The sequence below is a fragment of the Ceratotherium simum genome, chromosome 10, assembly GCF_057802395.1.
Source record: "Ceratotherium simum simum isolate JZ-2026a chromosome 10, ASM5780239v1, whole genome shotgun sequence".
Classification (NCBI taxonomy): Eukaryota; Metazoa; Chordata; class Mammalia; order Perissodactyla; family Rhinocerotidae; genus Ceratotherium; species Ceratotherium simum.
The window spans coordinates 81375887-81392876 of record NC_141909.1 but is presented as its reverse complement, the minus strand read 5'-3'; the positions used below and the strand labels follow the sequence as shown (position 1 = coordinate 81392876).

Below are 16990 nucleotides of genomic sequence, written 5' to 3'. Positions count from 1 at the left end.
ACAAAGCTGTGATGAACATAGGGGTGCATAAGCCTCTTTGGATTGTTGATTTCAGGTTCTTTGGGTAGATACTCAGTAGTGGGATAGCTGGATCATAAGGTATTTCTATTTTTAATTTTTTGAGGAATCTCCATACTGTTTTCCATAGAGGCTGCACCAGTTTGCATTCCCACCAGCAGTGGATTAGGGTTCCTGTTTCTCCACAGCCTCTCCAGCATTTGTTGCTTTTTGTCTTGGTGATTATAGCCATTCTAACGGGTGTAAGGTGATATCTTAGTGTGGTTTTGATTTGCATTTCCCTGATGATTAGTGGTGTTGACCATCTTTTCATGTGCCTATTGGCCATCTGCATATCTTCTTTGGAGAAGTGTCTGTTCATTTCCTCTGCCCATTTTTTGATTGGGTTGTTTGTTTTTTTGTTATTCAGTTGTGTGAGTTCTTTATATATTATGCAGATTAATCCCTTGTCAAATATATGGTTTGCAAATATTTTTTCCCAGCTGGTGGGTTCCCTATTCATTTTGATCCTGGTTTCATTTGCCTTGTAGAACTCTTTAATCTGATGAAGTCCCACTTGTTTATTTATTCTTTTGTTTCCCTTGTCTGAGTAGACATGCAATTCAAGAAGATCCCTTTATGGCTGATGGCGAGTAGTGTACTACCTATATTTTCCTCCAGGAGTTTTATAGTTTCAGGTCTCACCTTCAGGTCTTTGATCCATTTTGAGTTAATTTTTGTATATGGCAAAAGAAGGTGGTCTACTTTCATTCTGTTGCAAGTGGCTGTCCAGTTTTCCCAGCACTATTTATTGAAGAGACTTTCCTTTCTCCACTGTATGTCCTTAGCTCCTTTGTCAAAGATTAGCTGCCCATAGATGTGAGATTTTATTTCTGGACTTTCAATTCTGTTCCATTGATCTGTGTGTCTGTTTTTGTACCAGTACCACGCTATTTTAATTACTATTGCTTTGTAGTATGTTTTGAAGTCAGGTATTGTGATGCCTCCAGCCTTGTTCTTCTTTTTCAGGATTGCTTTAGCTATACGGGGTCTTTTGTTGCCCCATATGAATGTTAGTATTCTTTGTTCTATTTCTCTGAAGAATGTCCTTGGGATTCTGATTGGGATTGCATTGAATCTGTAGATTGCTTTAGGTAGTATGGACATTTTAACTATGTTTATTATTCCAATCCAAGTGCATGGAATATTTTTCCTTTTCTTTATGTCATCAATTTTGCTCAATAATGTCTTATAGTTTTCATTGTATAGCTCTTTCGCTTCCTTGGTTAAATTTACTCCTAGATATTTTATTCTTTTTGTTGCAATTGTAAATGGGATTGTCTTCTTGAGTTCTCTTTCTGTTAGCTTGTTGTTGGTATATAGAAATGCAACTGATTTCTGTAAGTTGATTTTGTACCTTGCCACTTGGTTGTAGTTGTTGATTATTTCTAATAGTTTTCCAATGGATTCTTTAGGGTTTTCTATATATAAGATCATGTCATCTGCAAACAGCGAGAGTTTCACTTCTTCCTTGCCTATTTGGATTCCTTTTATTCCTTTTTCTTGCCTAATTGCTTTAGCCAGAATCTCCAGTACTGTGTTGAATAAGAGTGGTGAGAGTGGGCACCCTTGTCTTGTCCCTGTTTTCAGAGGGATGGCTTTCAGTTTTTCCCCATTGAGTATGATGTTGGCTGTGGGTTTGTCACATATGGCCTTTATAATGTTAAGGTACTTTCCTTCTATACCCATTTTGTTGAGAGTTTTTATCATAAATGGATGTTGGATCTTGTCAACAGCCTTCTCTGCATCTATTGAGATGGTCATATGGTTTTTATTCCTCGTTTGGTTAATGTGGTGTATCACATTGATTGATTTCCAGGTGTTGAACCATCCCTGTGTCCCTGGTATAAGTCCCACTTGATCATGGTGTATGATCTTTTTAATGTATTGCTGTATCCGGTTTGCCAATATTTTGTTGAGGATTTTTGCATCTATGTTCATCAGGGATATTGGTCTGTAGTTTTCCTTTAGTATTGTCTTTGTCTGGTTTTGGTATCAGGGTGATGTTGGCCTCGTAGAATGTGTTGGGAAGTGTTCCATCTTCCCCTATTTTTTGGAATAGTTTGAGAAGTATAGGTATTAAGTCTTCTTTGAATGTTTGGTAAAATTCTCCAGAGGCGCCATCTGGTCCTGTACATTTATTTTTGGGGAGGTTTTTGATTACTGTTTCAATCTCTTTACTTGTGATTGGTCTATTCAGGTTCTCTATTTCTTCTTGATTCAGTTTTGGGAGGTTGTATGAGTCTAGGAATTTATCCATTTCTTCTAGATTGTCCAATTTGTTGGCATACAGTTTTTTATAGTATTCTCTTATAATCTTTTGTTTTTCTGTGGTGTCTGTTGTAATTTCTCCTTTTTCATTTCTAATTTTATTTATTTGAGCCTTCTCTTTTTTTTTTCTTGGTGAATCTGGCTAAGGGTTTGTCAATTTTGTTTATCTTCTCCAAGAACCAGCTCTTTGTTTCATTGATCCTTTCTACTGTCTTTTTAATTTCAATTTCATTTATTTCTGCTCTGATTTTTATTATTTCCCTCCTTCTGCCTACTTTAGGCTTTGTTTGTTCCTCTTTTTCTAATTCTGTTAGGTGAAGTTTGAGGTTGCTTATTTGGGCTTTTTCTTGTTTGTTAAGGTGGGCCTGTATTGCTATGAGCTTCTCTCTCAGGACCAATTTTTCTGCATCCCATATGAGTTGCTACAGTGTATTTTCATTTTCATTTGTCTCCAGAAATGCTTTGATTTCCCCTTTAACTTCATCAATGATCCATTGGTGGTTTAGTAGCATGTTGTTGAGTCTCCACAGCTTTGTCACTTTCCCGGTTTTTTCCTTGTAGTTGATTTCTAACTTCATGGCATTATGGTCTGAAAAGATGCTTATTATTATTTCAATCCTCTTACATTCATATAAGCATGCCTTGTTTCCCAACATATGGTCTATTCTTGAGAATGTTCCATGCACACTTGAGCAGAATGTATAATCTCCTGTGTTTGGATGGAGTGCTCTGTATATGTCTATTAAGTCCCTCTCATCTAATTTTTCATTTAGGTCCATTATTTCCTTATTTATTTTCTGTCTGGATGATCTGTCCATTGATGAAAGTAGGGTGTTAAGATCCCCTACTATTATTGTGTTGTTGTTAATATCTCCTTTTAGGTTTGTTAATATTTCTTCATGTACCTTGGTGCTCCTGTGTTGGGTGCATATATATTTAAAAGTGATATGTCTTCTTGGTGGAGTGTCCCTTTTATCATTATATAATGCCCCTCTTTGTCTCTCATTACCTGTTTTATCTTGAAGTCAACTTTGTCTGATATAAGTATGGCAACACCTGCTTTCTTTTGTTTGCCATTAGCTTGGAGTATTGTCTTCCATCCTTTCACTCTGAGCCTGTGTTTGTCTTTAGAGTGAGATGTGTTTCCTGGAGGCAGCATATTGTTGGGTCTTGTTTTTCAATCCATCCCACCACTCTGTGTCTTTTGATTGGAGGGTTTAGTCCATTTACATTTAGAGTAATTATTGATATATGGGGGCTTGTTGTTGTTATTTTATCACTCTTTTTCTGGTTCTTTTGCATTTCTTTTGTTTCTTGTCCCATGTGTTTCTGACTACCAATGCAGTTTGGTAGTTCTGTATGGGGGTTCTCTTAGTTTTCTCTTTCTTTATCGTGTGTGATTCTATTCTGATTATTTGTTTAATGGTTACCATGAGGTTTGTATAAAAAATCTTATGGATGTGATAGTCCATTTTTTGATGGCCTCTTATTCCCTTAGACTAAGTCAATTCGATTCCTTTCCTCTTCCCCTGCTATGTTATTGTTGTCACATCTTATTCCTTCTTGTGTTGTGAGTTCATGTTTAACATGATGAGGTTATATTTATGCTTAGTGCTTACCTTCCCTTGATCTTTGGTTTTATAATTAAGTGTTTGCTAATCTATTTTGATAGAGGACTGCAATTTTTCTGGTTTTTTCGACCTATTTTCCTCCTTGTTCAAAACTTTGAATCCCTTTTCTCTTTTTTTCCTCAGGGATGAGGGCCTTCTTGAGCACTTCTTGTAGTGGGGGTCTTGTGGCAATGAACTCCCTTAGCTTTTGTTTATCTGGGATACTTATTATTTCTCCATCATATCTGAAGGATATTTTTGCTGGATAGAGTATTCTTGGCTGAAAATTTTTGTCCTTTAGAATTTTGAATATATCGTTCCACTCTCTCCTAGCCTGTAAAGTTTCTGTTGAGAAATCGGCTGAGATCCTGATAGGAAATCCTTTGTATCTCATTTTTTTTTTTTTTGTCTAGCTGCCCTTAATATTTTTTCTTTGTTGTTGACTTTTGCTAGCTTTACTACTATATGCCTTGGAGAGGGTCTTTTTGTGTTGATATATTTAGGAGATCTATTGATTTCATTCACTGGTATTTCCGGCTCCTTCCCCAGGTTTGGGAAGTTCTCAGATATTGTTTCTTTGAACAAGTTCTCTCCTCCTTTTTCCCTCTCTTCTCTCTCTGGAATACCTATAATCCTTATGTTGGATTTCCTAATTGAGTTGGATATTTCTCAGAGAGTTTCTTCATTTCTTTTTAGTCTTAGTTCTCTTTCCTTCTCCATCTGGAGCATTTCTGCATTGCTGTCCTCAATATTGCTAATTCTTTCCTCCATATTGTCAGCTCTGGTGCTTAAGGCTTCCAGATTTGTCTTTCTCTCTTCTATTGCGTTTTTCATCTCTAAGATCTCTGATTGCATTTTTTTAATAGTTTCAATCTCTTTTGTGAAGAAACTCCTGATTTCACTGAATTGTCTGTCTGTGTTTTCTTGTATTTCATTAAGCTTTTTTATGATGGCTATTTTGAATTCTCTGTCATTAAGGTTATACATTTCTGTGCTTTCTGGGTTGACTTCTGGGTGCTTGTCATTTTCCTTTTGCTCTGGAGATTTAACATATTTTTGCATGGTGCCTGTCGGTGTTGGCTTACCTTTCCTCATAGTGAAAATATATGGTCGCAGTTTCCTCTTGCTGCCACTGGGTGAGGGTCAAGGGCTGTGTATATAGCCCACCTCAATCCATGAGCACTCTTGTCGGCCCCTGGCTGATCTGCAGTGTGGCTGAGTGGAGGCTGCTAGAGGGGAAGTGTGGAAACAGCTGGAGCTGGAGCACAGGTAGGCTGAAGTAGCTGGGGCTCAGGTGCAGGTGGGTTGAAGCAGCTGCAGCTGAAGTGCTGCTGGGCCAAAGAAGCTGGAACTGGAGTGCACTGGGCCAAAGAAGAAAGAGCTGGAGTACCAGTCGGCCAAAGAAGCTGGAACTAGAGTGCACTGGGCTGAAGAAGGAGGAGCTGGAGTGCTGCTGGGCTGAAGAAGCTGGAACTAGAGTGCACTGGGCCAAAGAAGCCGGAACTGGAGTGCACTGGGCCAAAGGATGAGTTGGGGCACTGCTGGGCCAAAGAAGCTGGAACTGGAGTGCTGTGGGCCAAAGAAGCTGGAACTGGAGTGTGCTGAACTGAAGAAGGAAGAGCTGGAGTGCCACTGGGCCAAAGAAGCTGGAACTGGAGTGCTGTGGGCCGCAGTTGCTGGCGCCAAGTCAGCTGGAGCCTGAGCACAGGCCAAGCCAAAGCAGCTAGAGCTGGGGGGAGGGGGGACAGTCAAGCCAAAGGAGCTGGGGGTGGGGCATAGTCCAGCTGAAAGAGCTTGGGCCGTGGCACAGTGGAGCCAGGGAAGCTGGGGCTGTGGCTTGGTCCAGCTGGAGCAGCTGGGGCTGTGGCATGGTGGGGACTAAGCTGCCGCTGCCTCTGGTGCGGAGGCACAGCCTTGCCCCGCCGCTGGTCGGGCCCAGGCACCTGGGGGCCACTGCCTGTAGGGGTGGGGAGCAGTCACACTGCCCCTGCTGGTCAGGCCTGGGCACCGCTGCCTCTGGGGACGGGGCTGAGCTGACGTGCCACTGTGCTGAAGCACCAGTTGGGTGAGCCAGGTGGGGGAGGGGCACTTACTTTTGCCTCCCTGATCTCAGAGGTTTCTCCCCTTGCTGCCTCTCTCTGCTCTCCTGAGGGGTTAGCTTGTTGAAATTACCCTTGCAACAGTTCTGCTCCCTCCATAGGGGGATCCACTAGGGCTGTGAGGTGTCTTAGAGAGCACCATTTTTCACATGGCGAGCTGCCCCTCCCTCTCCTCTGAGAGCCGCATGGTCTCAGTCTCTGGGTCGCAGTCCTTGGGGAAGGAAGGGAGCTCCTCTTACCTCCTTACACTTACTCTGGAGATTCCAGTACCTCAGTCCTTGGGTATATGGCTGCCTGGACACCTCAGATGTCCCCTGTGTTGTGTGAATAGCTTCTGTTGGAGTATGAATGTCCTTTTTGTTGTATCTTAGAGGGGGAGAGTTCAATGGGGGAAGCTCACTCCACCATGATGCAGACCTCACTCTCAGCAATAATATATTTTTAAATTTAAGACATGTTCATTGTTTTTTTTAGACATAATGCTATTGCACACTTAATAGACCACAGAATTTACAACACAACTTTTATATGCACTGGGAAACCAAAAAACTCGTGTTATTGCAATATTTGCTTTATTGTGGTGGTCTGGAACCAAACTTGTAACATCTCTGAGGTATGCCTGTAAAGAATGAAAACCCACACCCCTCCTAGTGAGAAAGAGTACATTACTAGTACCTTAGAAGCTCCCTGGATGCTCTTCATAAATTGCACCACCCCAGGTTACTCTCAGGGGTAACACTATCATGAATTTAGTGTTAATCATTCTCTTCTTCTCTTTATAGTTTTACTACTTGTGTTTGTTTCTCTAAACAGTATTTTTGGGGGGGGAGGTTCTTATTTTTGAACTTTGCATAAATTGAATCCTATCGTATGCATTCTTCTATGACTTGCTTTTTTAATTCCAGCTTTCAAAAAAAGCATATTTTGGTCTTTATGTCCAAGTCTTTATGGTATTTTATTTTATGAATATACTCTTGGTGGACATTCAGATTGTTTCTAGTTATTAAGAATAAAGATGCTAGAACATTATTCAACCTGTTGCCTGGTGCTCAGGTGTAACAGTTTCTCAGGGGAATACAAATAGGAGTGGAATAGCTGGGTCTTAAGGTGTGCACATATATCCAGTTTTTCTACATAATGCCAATTTTTCCAAAGTGGATGAGAGTAGTTGGTAAGAATTCCCTTTTCTCCATATCCTTGCCAGCACTTGGTTGTCAGATTTTTTTTGGGGGGGGGGGTGTGGAAGATTAGCCCCGAGCTAACATCTGTTGCCAATCTTCCTCTTTTTGCTGAGGAATTGGCCCTGAGCTAACATCTGTGCCCGTTTTCCTCTACTTTATACCTGGGACACCTGCCACAGCATGACTTGATAAGCAATGCACAGGTCCGTGCCCAGGATCCAAACCTTCGAACCCCAGACTGCCGAAGTGGAGCATGCAAACTTAACCACTATGCCACCAGGGTAGCCCCTGGTTGTCAGATTTTTGCATTTTGGCCAATCTAGTACTGTAGAGTGAAATGTTATCTAACATGGTTTAAATGTGCATTTCTAGGATTATTCATGAGGTTGGGTATCCTTTCTGTTTACATTTAATTTGTGTTTTCTCTTCTGTGAAATGCCTATCATGCCTTTTGTCCATTTTCTACTGGATTCTTTATCTTTTTCTTATTGATTCATTTATTGTTGTCAGTGCTGTCATGTCTATTTTGACTCCTAGTGACCCTGTGTCCAGCAGAGCAAGAACCCTTCCTGGTCTTTTTGCTCCATCCTCTCACCCCTCAGTGCTCTATCAGACAATGCTCTGCTGCTATTCACAGGGTTTTCATGTCCAATTTTTTCAGAAGTGGGTGGCCAGGTCCTTCTTCCGGGTCTGTCTTAGTCTGGAAGCTGACACCTGTCCACCATGGGTGACCTTGCTGATATTTGAAACACCGTTGGCATAGCTTTCAGCAACACACAGCTGCCACAGTCTGACAACCAACAGATGGGTGGTGTGGCTCCCTGACTGCAAAACAAACCCGGGCTGTGGTGGTGAGAGCGTGGAATCTTAACCACTAGACCACCAGGGCTGGTAGTGATTCATAGGCATTCTTTTTTTCTTTCAGTTACTATTTTTTAATATAGCAAGATATAGTATTCATACAGAAGGGTATGTAAAACATAAAATTTATTGTTAAAAGAATAATTTAAAATCAAACCACTGTGTAACCACCAACTAGGTCAAAAAATAGAATGTTGCCAACCCTCCTGAAGCACCTCCTTTGCCCTTCCCTAATCCCCTTCTTTTCTCATAGGTAATTACCATTCTGAATTTTGTGGTAATTACTTCATCGCTCTTCTTTTTATAGTTTTATCACCTGGGAATGTATCCTGAACAATATGGTTTAGTATTGCCTGCTTTTGAATGTTATAAAAATGGATGCACACAGTATATATTTTTTTGTCTTTGGTTTCTTACAGTCATCATTATGTTTGTGAAATTCATGTTTTCACGTGGTTGTAGTTTCATGTATCTGTAGTTTGTTCATTTTTGTTGCTGTATGGTATTCCACAGCTGTTTGATAGATTTGTTGCCATATAGTATACCACAATTCACTGAACTATGGTACCATTGATGGACACTTGGGTTGTTTCCAGATTTCTGTTCTTATAAACAATACTGCTAAGAACACTCTTGTAACGTCTCTGGATATACTTGAGCAAGATTTTCACTAGAGGAGTGGAATTGTTAAATCTAAAGTATACATATCTTCAACTTTACTAAATAATCCTAAACTACTTTCCAAAGTGGGAATACCAATTGACACTCTCACCACCAGTATTAGAGACTTCCCGTTAGTCTACTAACAATTGTTGATGTCAGAGTTTCTAATTTTCGCCAATCTAGTGGGTGTAGTTTAAAGCCAATCAGTTAAAGCCAATCACTGTGGTTTGAATGCATCCCCTGATTAGTAATGAGCCATATATGCTTATTGGCTATTTGGATTTCTTCATTGTAAAAGCACCTGTTCAACTCTTTCACCCATTTTTCCATTGGGATGTCTGCCTTTTTCTTTAGGAGTTCTGATATACCCTGGACCCTAGCTTTTGTCAATCATATGCATCACAGATATCTTCTCCCATTCTGTGGATTATATTTTTCTCTCTTTATGATGTATTTTGAAGGTCAGTTTTTTTTTCAACTTTAACATAGTCAAATGTATCAATCCTTTCTGGTTAGCGCTTTTTGTATTATGTACCCCTATCCACTAATCATGAAGATAGTTTACTGTGTTATTCCCGGAAAGTTCTAGTTTTGCTGCTCCACTCAGGTTCTGACCCACCTGAAATTGCGTGTGGTGTGGAGAGTCCAACTCTTCTTTCCCCCCAATCAGATGCCTAATCGCTCTACAACCATTTACTGAAAGGTATCCTCCCCTCCCCTCAACTTTGCAGCGCCTCTTCTGTCTTAACTCAGGCGTCCACACAGGTCTGTCACAACTTCTTACTCCCTTATCAAAAAGAAGGGGCGGATATTTTGTTAATAAAGGAACGTTTTTGCTTATTCACTCACCTCCCGTACTGTTTTGCGTTCACTAAGGTTTTCATCATTTCGTGTGAAAACGCCACGGTAAGTGTTATTTGCCCTGCAAACATTTCAGGGAACACACACCGTAGCAACCAAGGACCAGCGACGGACAGCAAGCGCCTCCCTCACAGGCTCCGCCCTGCGGACGCCAGCGCCCGCCTTCCCCCTGAGGACGCAACACGCAGGCGCGGCCGGACCCGGGCTCACGCGCCACACAATGAAGTGCGCCTGCGCCAGGAAACGCCCCGCCCCCCACCCCCCACCCCCACCCGTGGTCCTCTATAAAGCCTCGAGTTTCTCCTCGCGAGAGGCTTCGTTCTCATGCTCGCTACGGGGGTCGGAGGTCAGAGCGAGCGTCTCGCGGGTCGTAGGAGGAAGATGGCGGTGGAGTCGCGCGTTACCCAGGAGGAAATTAAAAAGGAACCGGAGAAGCCGATCGATCGGGAGAAGGTGTGGGGTCCGGAAAGAGATGGTTGTGGGTCCGACGGGGCGGAGAGCGCGGCAAGCGGCGGTGTTTTTGCTCCCAGGGCGGCTCGGAGGCCGCGACGCCTCCGGAAGGGAACGAGCTCCGGACTGGCTTTCTTTAACTTCTGTCCTTGGCTTTTCTTCTCTCTGTCCCAGACATGCCCGCTGCTCCTGCGTGTCTTCACCACCAATAACGGGCGCCACCACCGCATGGACGAGTTCTCCCGCGGAAATGTCCCGTCCAGCGAGCTGCAGATCTACACTTGGTGAGGCCGCGGCGGCGGGGCCGGCCGTTAGCACTAACAGATGCCCTTTGCTACGGAAGAAATATCCTTGTTTTCCATTTCTCTACTCCACTTGGGGCCTTTGGGGCAGCTCCCAGAAAATTAAAGGTTTTAGCTGTTAGATAGAAGGGGGTTTGCCCATTTTGTAACTGTTTTACGTTTAGTGTTTAAACTTGTGAGTTCTAAAGCATTGACAGATCCACGATTGCTATCACTATTATGGCTGCTTGGTACAAAAGTGATATGTAGGTTATTAAAATGCGGTAGCCGCCCTTAAGGGGCTCATAGTCGAATAAATGGTACTAGAATAACATGATAAGGGGGAGGTGATGCTGTTGTGATATTTGTTATCCGTTAAGAGCATTTCCGCGTAATATTAAGCTTTAGGTGCTATAGCATCAAAAACAAAAACCGAGTGATTTCTGATCTGGTGCTTTACTGGATAAGCTTTTGATGTGTGTTTAGTGAAGACCTGCCTGCGAATGTTTGTCTTAGGTGTACCTTCTTTACCCTCAAGTCTGACTAGAACCATTAGGTAGAGCAAGCTGAATGTGATTCCTTGGTTTGATATCATAATGCCTTTCTAGTAGCAGGAAAAGATGTATAAATTTTTTTAAATATGTTTGTCGTGGTAAAATATGTATAACATTGCATTTGCCGTTTTAACTTTTTAAGTGTACAATTCCGTGGTATTAAATATATTCACGTTGTGCAACTATTTGTGACAACATGGATGGACCTTGAGGGTACTGTGCTAAGCGAAATAAGTCAGAGGGAGAAAATCGAATACTGTATGATCTCACTCATAAATAGAAGATAAAAACAACAACAAACACACACATAGAGACAGAGATTGGATTGTTGGTTACCAGAGGGGAAGAGGGGAGAGAGGAGGGCGAAAGTGGGGATGAGGCTCATGTGTATGATGACAGATTGTAATTAGTCTTTGGGTGGTGAATATGGTGTAGTCTACACAGAAATCAAAATATAATGATGTACACCTGAAATTTATAAACCAATGTTACTGCAATTAAAAAAATAATAATAATGAAAAAAATAATACTGCTATGAACATGGGTATACAAATACCTATTTGAGTCCCTGCTTTCAATTCTTTTGGGTATAGACCCAGAAGTGGGATTGCTGGATTATATGGTCATTCTTTTTAACTTTTTGAGGAGCCGGACTATTTGCACACAGCATTTTACATTCCAAAAAGGTGTGTAATTTTAAACTGTAAGCCCAGTACACTAGAACTCAGTTCTTTGAAGATTGGACCCGTATTTGTCTTTTTGGAGGTGCTTGTTAAATTTATGTAATAGTAAGATTCTAGTTCAGTATCACTCCAGGGTAAAAGTTCCAGGAAGGTTGATTTGACTTATAGGGAAGAGCTGGGGTTAATGGATGGATGAACACCTCTGTTCAGAGATTAAAGTGTATATTTCCTCCAACAAATGAGAGTTGCTGTTTGCCAGGTGGTGTGCTTAAGACCCTGAGGGTATAAAGTAAGGAAGGTACTGCCTCTCCCTATACTCTACTAAGCTCAATTGAGTGGAGGAAGCAGATGGATAAATACTAAGTAAGACTTTAGGGTGAAGATGGCAGGGTGAGATTGTTCCAGACCCTCTACTCCCAATCAAGAAGAAAATTACAAACAAATCCTGTCCTAAACTGTCCTGTCTATAAATTGCAACCAAACAAGGAAAGACAACCTTATGTTATACCTCAGAATAGTGACCAAAGAAGACAGAGATTCTGAAAGACTGGATGGGTGGTGTGGGGGTAGCCCAGAGCCCTGCTCCCACTCCCAGAAGCAGTAATGAGGGAAGATTAGTTAACAAATCTTGTGAATTCTCAATTTGTAGAAATAGGCTGAGGGGCTAAAGTAGGCAGCCCCAAGACAAGTCAGGGAAAAAGGAGTGGAAGTCCAGAGGAGCCCAGCAGAAGTAAGTTGAGTTTGCCAAAGTCCAAGGCACTGTGGAGTTGGGGGAAGGAGCCAAATACCACAGGAGTGGTATGTCTCCTGTGCTTGGGTGGTCATTAAACAGGTTATTGGAAGATAATTACCTACGTTACTGTATCAGGGTTCAACCAGAAAAACAGAACAGTAGGAGATACATATTAAGAGATTTATTGCAAAGAATTGACTTACACAATTGTGGGGGCTGCCTAAGCACCTAAGTCCCTAATCTGTAGGGCAGGCTATCCAAAGGGCAGCCTGGAACTCAAGCATGAGCTAAAGCTGCCCTCTGCAGCCAGAATTTCTTCTGGGAAGGCTCAGCTGTGCTCTTAAGGACTTTTCAACTGATTGAATCAGGCCCACTCAGATTGATTGGATGAGGTTTACTTATTACCTAGGATAATCTTAATTTCCAGTCAACTGATTATAGGCTTTAATCCCATCCACGAAATACCTTACACAACACTTGCATTAGTGTTTGATTGAATAATTGGGGGCTGTAACTTCGCTGAATTGACGCACAAAACTGACCCTCACAGTCATCCAGCAAAGACTTCAGCCCCAAGGGAGCTCTTGCGTTCTTGACCTGCGTACTCAAGCTTGAGACTAGTGATCAGAAAGCAACACTTGGCAATTTGTTTAGAAAGGAAGAAAAAATCCTTTCTGGTACACATCATGAGTATATACTCTGTACCAGGGAATAATTGATATAGAATAAACATCATCAGAATATCAGGTAAAAAAAAAAAAAAAACAAAAAAAACACCTCCAAGACAGATAAAAAAATCAGTCTGGCCCCAGACTTCATGCCAACATTGGAGATCAGTGGGGACAAAGTTAAAATAACCAGGGTAATTGCTGCAGAATAGAATATGAACTCTGACGAAGTAAAAATAAAGTATAAGAAGGTGAGAGGACGAGTAACAATGTGACTACTTGAAATTTTAACAGTTCCTTCAATTGGACTTCAGTTTTTTCTTCTGTTAAATTTCAAGTAAAAGTAAATTTATTAAAAATATGTATAATATTTGAAGCATGAGTTATATTTTTGTATTATAGTCTCAGCATGTATAGTATGCTTGATAATATTAAGAATTTTTTATTCTCTAGAACTGTATAAGCATTAAAAGATGCCTAGAGGGATGTTAGCATCACTGGTTATTTCTGGTTGGTGAAATTTGGGATATAATTTATTGCATTCTTGCATATGGCTTTTCCCCTTCTTTAAATAATGAACATGTATCAAGTTGAGAAAGATAGTCATGTGCAGTTTCTTGCCCTTTGCATGCCCACAGGAGTGGCCTTGGGCCTAGAACATTTCTTTGCAAAGAGATAAAGAGCCCTCACAGCCTTTGCTGGGCATTTCTCTTTGAGAGTATCTTTCCCTTTTCTGGGCTTGATATGTTCTTTGTTTTGCTTAAGCATGTGTGTCATATGGCACCTGACTAACCCCACTGCTATCCATTCCCAGTGGGGAGGGAACTGGGGGTCTTTTGCCTGCAGCACAAGAGGAATGAGTGCAGACATCTCTCTGCATTGGCTGCAGGGTGAGACCTGCTGGCAGTGGGGGACCCACACTCACTATTGAAGCTGATCTTGCTGTGTCTCTTCTCTGTGTGCGTTAAGCGTTGTTCCATCCAGTGCCTGGGTGAGTCGTGTCTGTCTTGGCAACCTCAACACCTACCAACCATGCAGTAGGCTGACATCCTGGGACTGCTGCTCCTGGTAGTAGGTGTCCTTATGCTCTGCTATCCTCCACACAGTTGGACTCCTCTCTTGGAGCTCTCTTGGAGGTAGTAACAGGTGTTGCTGGCTCGACAGATTTGTTTTATGCAAAAGCAGAAACTAACAAACTGAGGCAGAAATGAATTGAAGGCAGCATATAGAGTTAAGTAATAAGAGGTTGAAGTAAAGCAGTGATGGTCGGGATGGAGAAAAAAATAGATTTGATCTGTATTTTGGAGGTAGAACAACAGGATGGAGATGGGAAGAATTGAACAATACTTAGGTTTATGACCTGGGCAACTAAGTGGGTGATGGTGGTTTTTTTTTTTTTTTTTTTTTAAAGATTTTATTTATTTATTTTTTCCCCCGAAGCCCCAGCGGATAGTTGTATGTCATAGCTGCACATCCTTCTAGTTGCTGTATGTGGGACACGGCCTCAGCATGGCCGGAGAAGCGGTGCGTCGGTGCGCGCCCGGGATCCGAACCCAGGCCGCCAGCAGCGGAGCGCGTGCACTTAACCGCTAAGCCACCGGGCCGGCCCTGTGATGGTGGTTTTGATGGTAATATGAGAGGAAGGGCATATTTGAGGGTGAACACTGTTGGATTCTGTTACCAGAATATTTAGCAAGATTCAGCAGCAGTAGGGAATGGAAGACGATGTGGTCACGCTGGGTACTTTACTCTCAGTGTAGTTGAAGCCACAGCTTTAATTGAGTATGATGTGGAGATTTGTAAATAGGGTGTAGAGTTAAAACTAAATGACCTCGTGGGCATTTGATTCCCTGCTCAATGCTGTACATTGGAGTTCTCATTCTTCATGAGTGCCTGGTATCCTTGTGTCATTTTATACCACCCTATATGCAATGGTCTTTCAAGTTCCAAGTCATCTATTTCATTTTTCTAGTTGTTATGAAAGAAAACAATGTAAAATTTTATGCTGGTTTGTTACTATTTCCAAGATGCTGATATTTTAGAAGATTTTTCCAGATTGTGCCACATTAGCACAAAGGACTATATTAAGTTCTGAGTTCAAATAAATGTTTGCAGGGCGGGGATGTGTATTGTGAAAGGAGCCTATGGTTGGTCTTGAGAAAATTTCATATGTTTCATTGGTTTTAGGACTCCTATCTATTGTATAATTTTATTTATTTATTTATTTTTTTCCCCCAAAGCCCCAGTAGATAGTTGTATGTCATAGTTGCACATCCTTCTAGTTGCTGTATGTGGGACGCGGCCTCAGCATGGCCAGAGAGGCGGTGCGTCGGTGTGTGCCCGGGATCCGAACCCAGGCCGCCAGCAGCGGAGCGTGTGCACTTAACTGCTAAGCCAGGGGGCCGGCCCAGGACTCCTATCTATTGTAAAACTCATCATAAGATTCCATCTTAGAAAGGAAAGACACTGCACATCTTTATGAAAAGGCTTTCCTATCACATTGATTCTAAGATGCATTCTAATTTCAGAGAAGCTAAAATATGGAAAAGTATATGTCTTAGAAATAATGAAATAGTTATTTTAAGTATTTGGATTAATTTGGACTAGTTAACCTTGAAGGGGTAAATAACTAGGCCAATAAGATGTTACATAGCAAAAAAGGATAGCATATGTAATTCTGAAATCCCGTTTAGCATACTGTTAGTATTCATAACTTTAAATTCATCACAATTTCAGACGTTGATGCTGGTAAGGGGAGTATTTGAGGGTAAATAGTAGTATTAGGTGGTTTATAATTAACTCAAGTATAAGACCTAGACAGTTATTAACGTAAGTTGCAATTCAGACACATGTAATTAACTCGTATGTCAATATCCTTCTTATATTATTGCTGATTAATCAAATGTAATATCTTCTTTAAAAAAATTCAGGATGGATGCAACCTTGAAAGAACTGACTAGTTTAGTAAAAGAAGTCTACCCAGAAGCTAGAAAGAAGGGCACACACTTCAATTTTGCAATTGTTTTTACGGATCTTAAAAGACCTGGCTATCGGTAGGTAACTTTTCATTTGTAACTCCTGTAATCTCTTTTTGGTTTTGATATGTTTTAACTGATGGGGATAACCCCTTTAATGATTCTCTTTAGTGGGGGGAATATAGATTTATGTTAATATCTGGTTTAGCTTAATATAGTAAATTTTTAACTGTGCTATAAGATAATGGAGCAAATCCAGTCCCATATTCACTTTGTAGTACATATTAAGTTTCATTGATTTGTGATCCATTAACAGTTGATCTCCTTTCCTGCAGAGTAAAGGAGATTGGCAGCACCATGTCTGGGAGAAAGGGGACTGACGATTCCATGACCCTGCAGTCGCAGAAGTTCCAAATAGGAGATTATTTGGACATAGCAATTACCCCTCCAAATCGGGCACCACCACCTCCAGGGCGCATGAGACCATATTAAATTTTATTTACTATTTCTTGAATTTATTTTTCATTCAGTTATGTAAAATAAACTTATGCTTTTTCCTCCCCTCGTTATTGACATTAAGCCTTTAAACAAATTGTAATGCATCTATTCAGGAGTTAGATTTGGCTATGCTATGGTATAAATATTAATAGAAAGTCCATATGTTTCAAGTCCTTCTGTAAAATATGAAGAAAAGTGCTCTTAGCATTCTATATAAAAGTGTATTGTTAAATATATGTGTGCAATCAACCTGAGTGTGAAAGTTAATGGAGGCATGGGAACAGGGTTTAATTTAGTATTTGGGGTTTATGCTGAATGGCGGAAGATGGTATGTTTAAGCCCAAATGGGGCAGAATAAGAAAGCCATGGGATTGTATTAAATAGAGTTGTGGCCCAGATGATTGTATGCAGTTAGAAAAAGGACCTGTGTGAATGAGGTAGCATGGCAGCAGAGGCATTTTAGACTAGTATGAGCTGAGGCAAATTGAAGAAGCTGTCTGTTGGAAGCGATTTAGCCTGCCTGAATCAAGATACAATGACATAGG

General features: G+C 41.1%; 1 protein-coding gene across 1 annotated transcript; it reads left to right on the top strand.

Annotated features, from left to right (window-relative positions):
* Positions 1-9886: 9886 nt before the first annotated feature.
* SAP18 (Sin3A associated protein 18) lies at positions 9887-16694 on the top strand. Its single transcript, XM_004435251.3, has 4 exons — positions 9887-10056; positions 10228-10337; positions 15903-16025; positions 16283-16694. The coding sequence occupies exons 1-4, from the start codon at positions 9928-9930 to the stop codon at positions 16437-16439; spliced, it is 519 nt and encodes a 172-aa protein (XP_004435308.1). The 5' UTR covers positions 9887-9927; the 3' UTR covers positions 16440-16694.
* The last annotated feature ends 296 nt before the right edge of the window (positions 16695-16990 follow it).

What these genes read in the sequence shown, in the direction of transcription:
- SAP18 (XM_004435251.3), top strand. Translation starts at nt 9,928, where the DNA reads ATGCTCGCTACGGGGGTCGGAGGTCAGAGCGAGCGTCTCGCGGGTCGT. An exon ending in AGCCGATCGATCGGGAGAAG is followed by an intron (nt 10,057 to 10,227) that starts GTGTGGGGTCCG and finishes TCTCTGTCCCAG; the next exon opens with ACATGCCCGCTGCTCCTGCG. An exon ending in CTTAAAAGACCTGGCTATCG is followed by an intron (nt 16,026 to 16,282) that starts GTAGGTAACTTT and finishes CCTTTCCTGCAG; the next exon opens with AGTAAAGGAGATTGGCAGCA.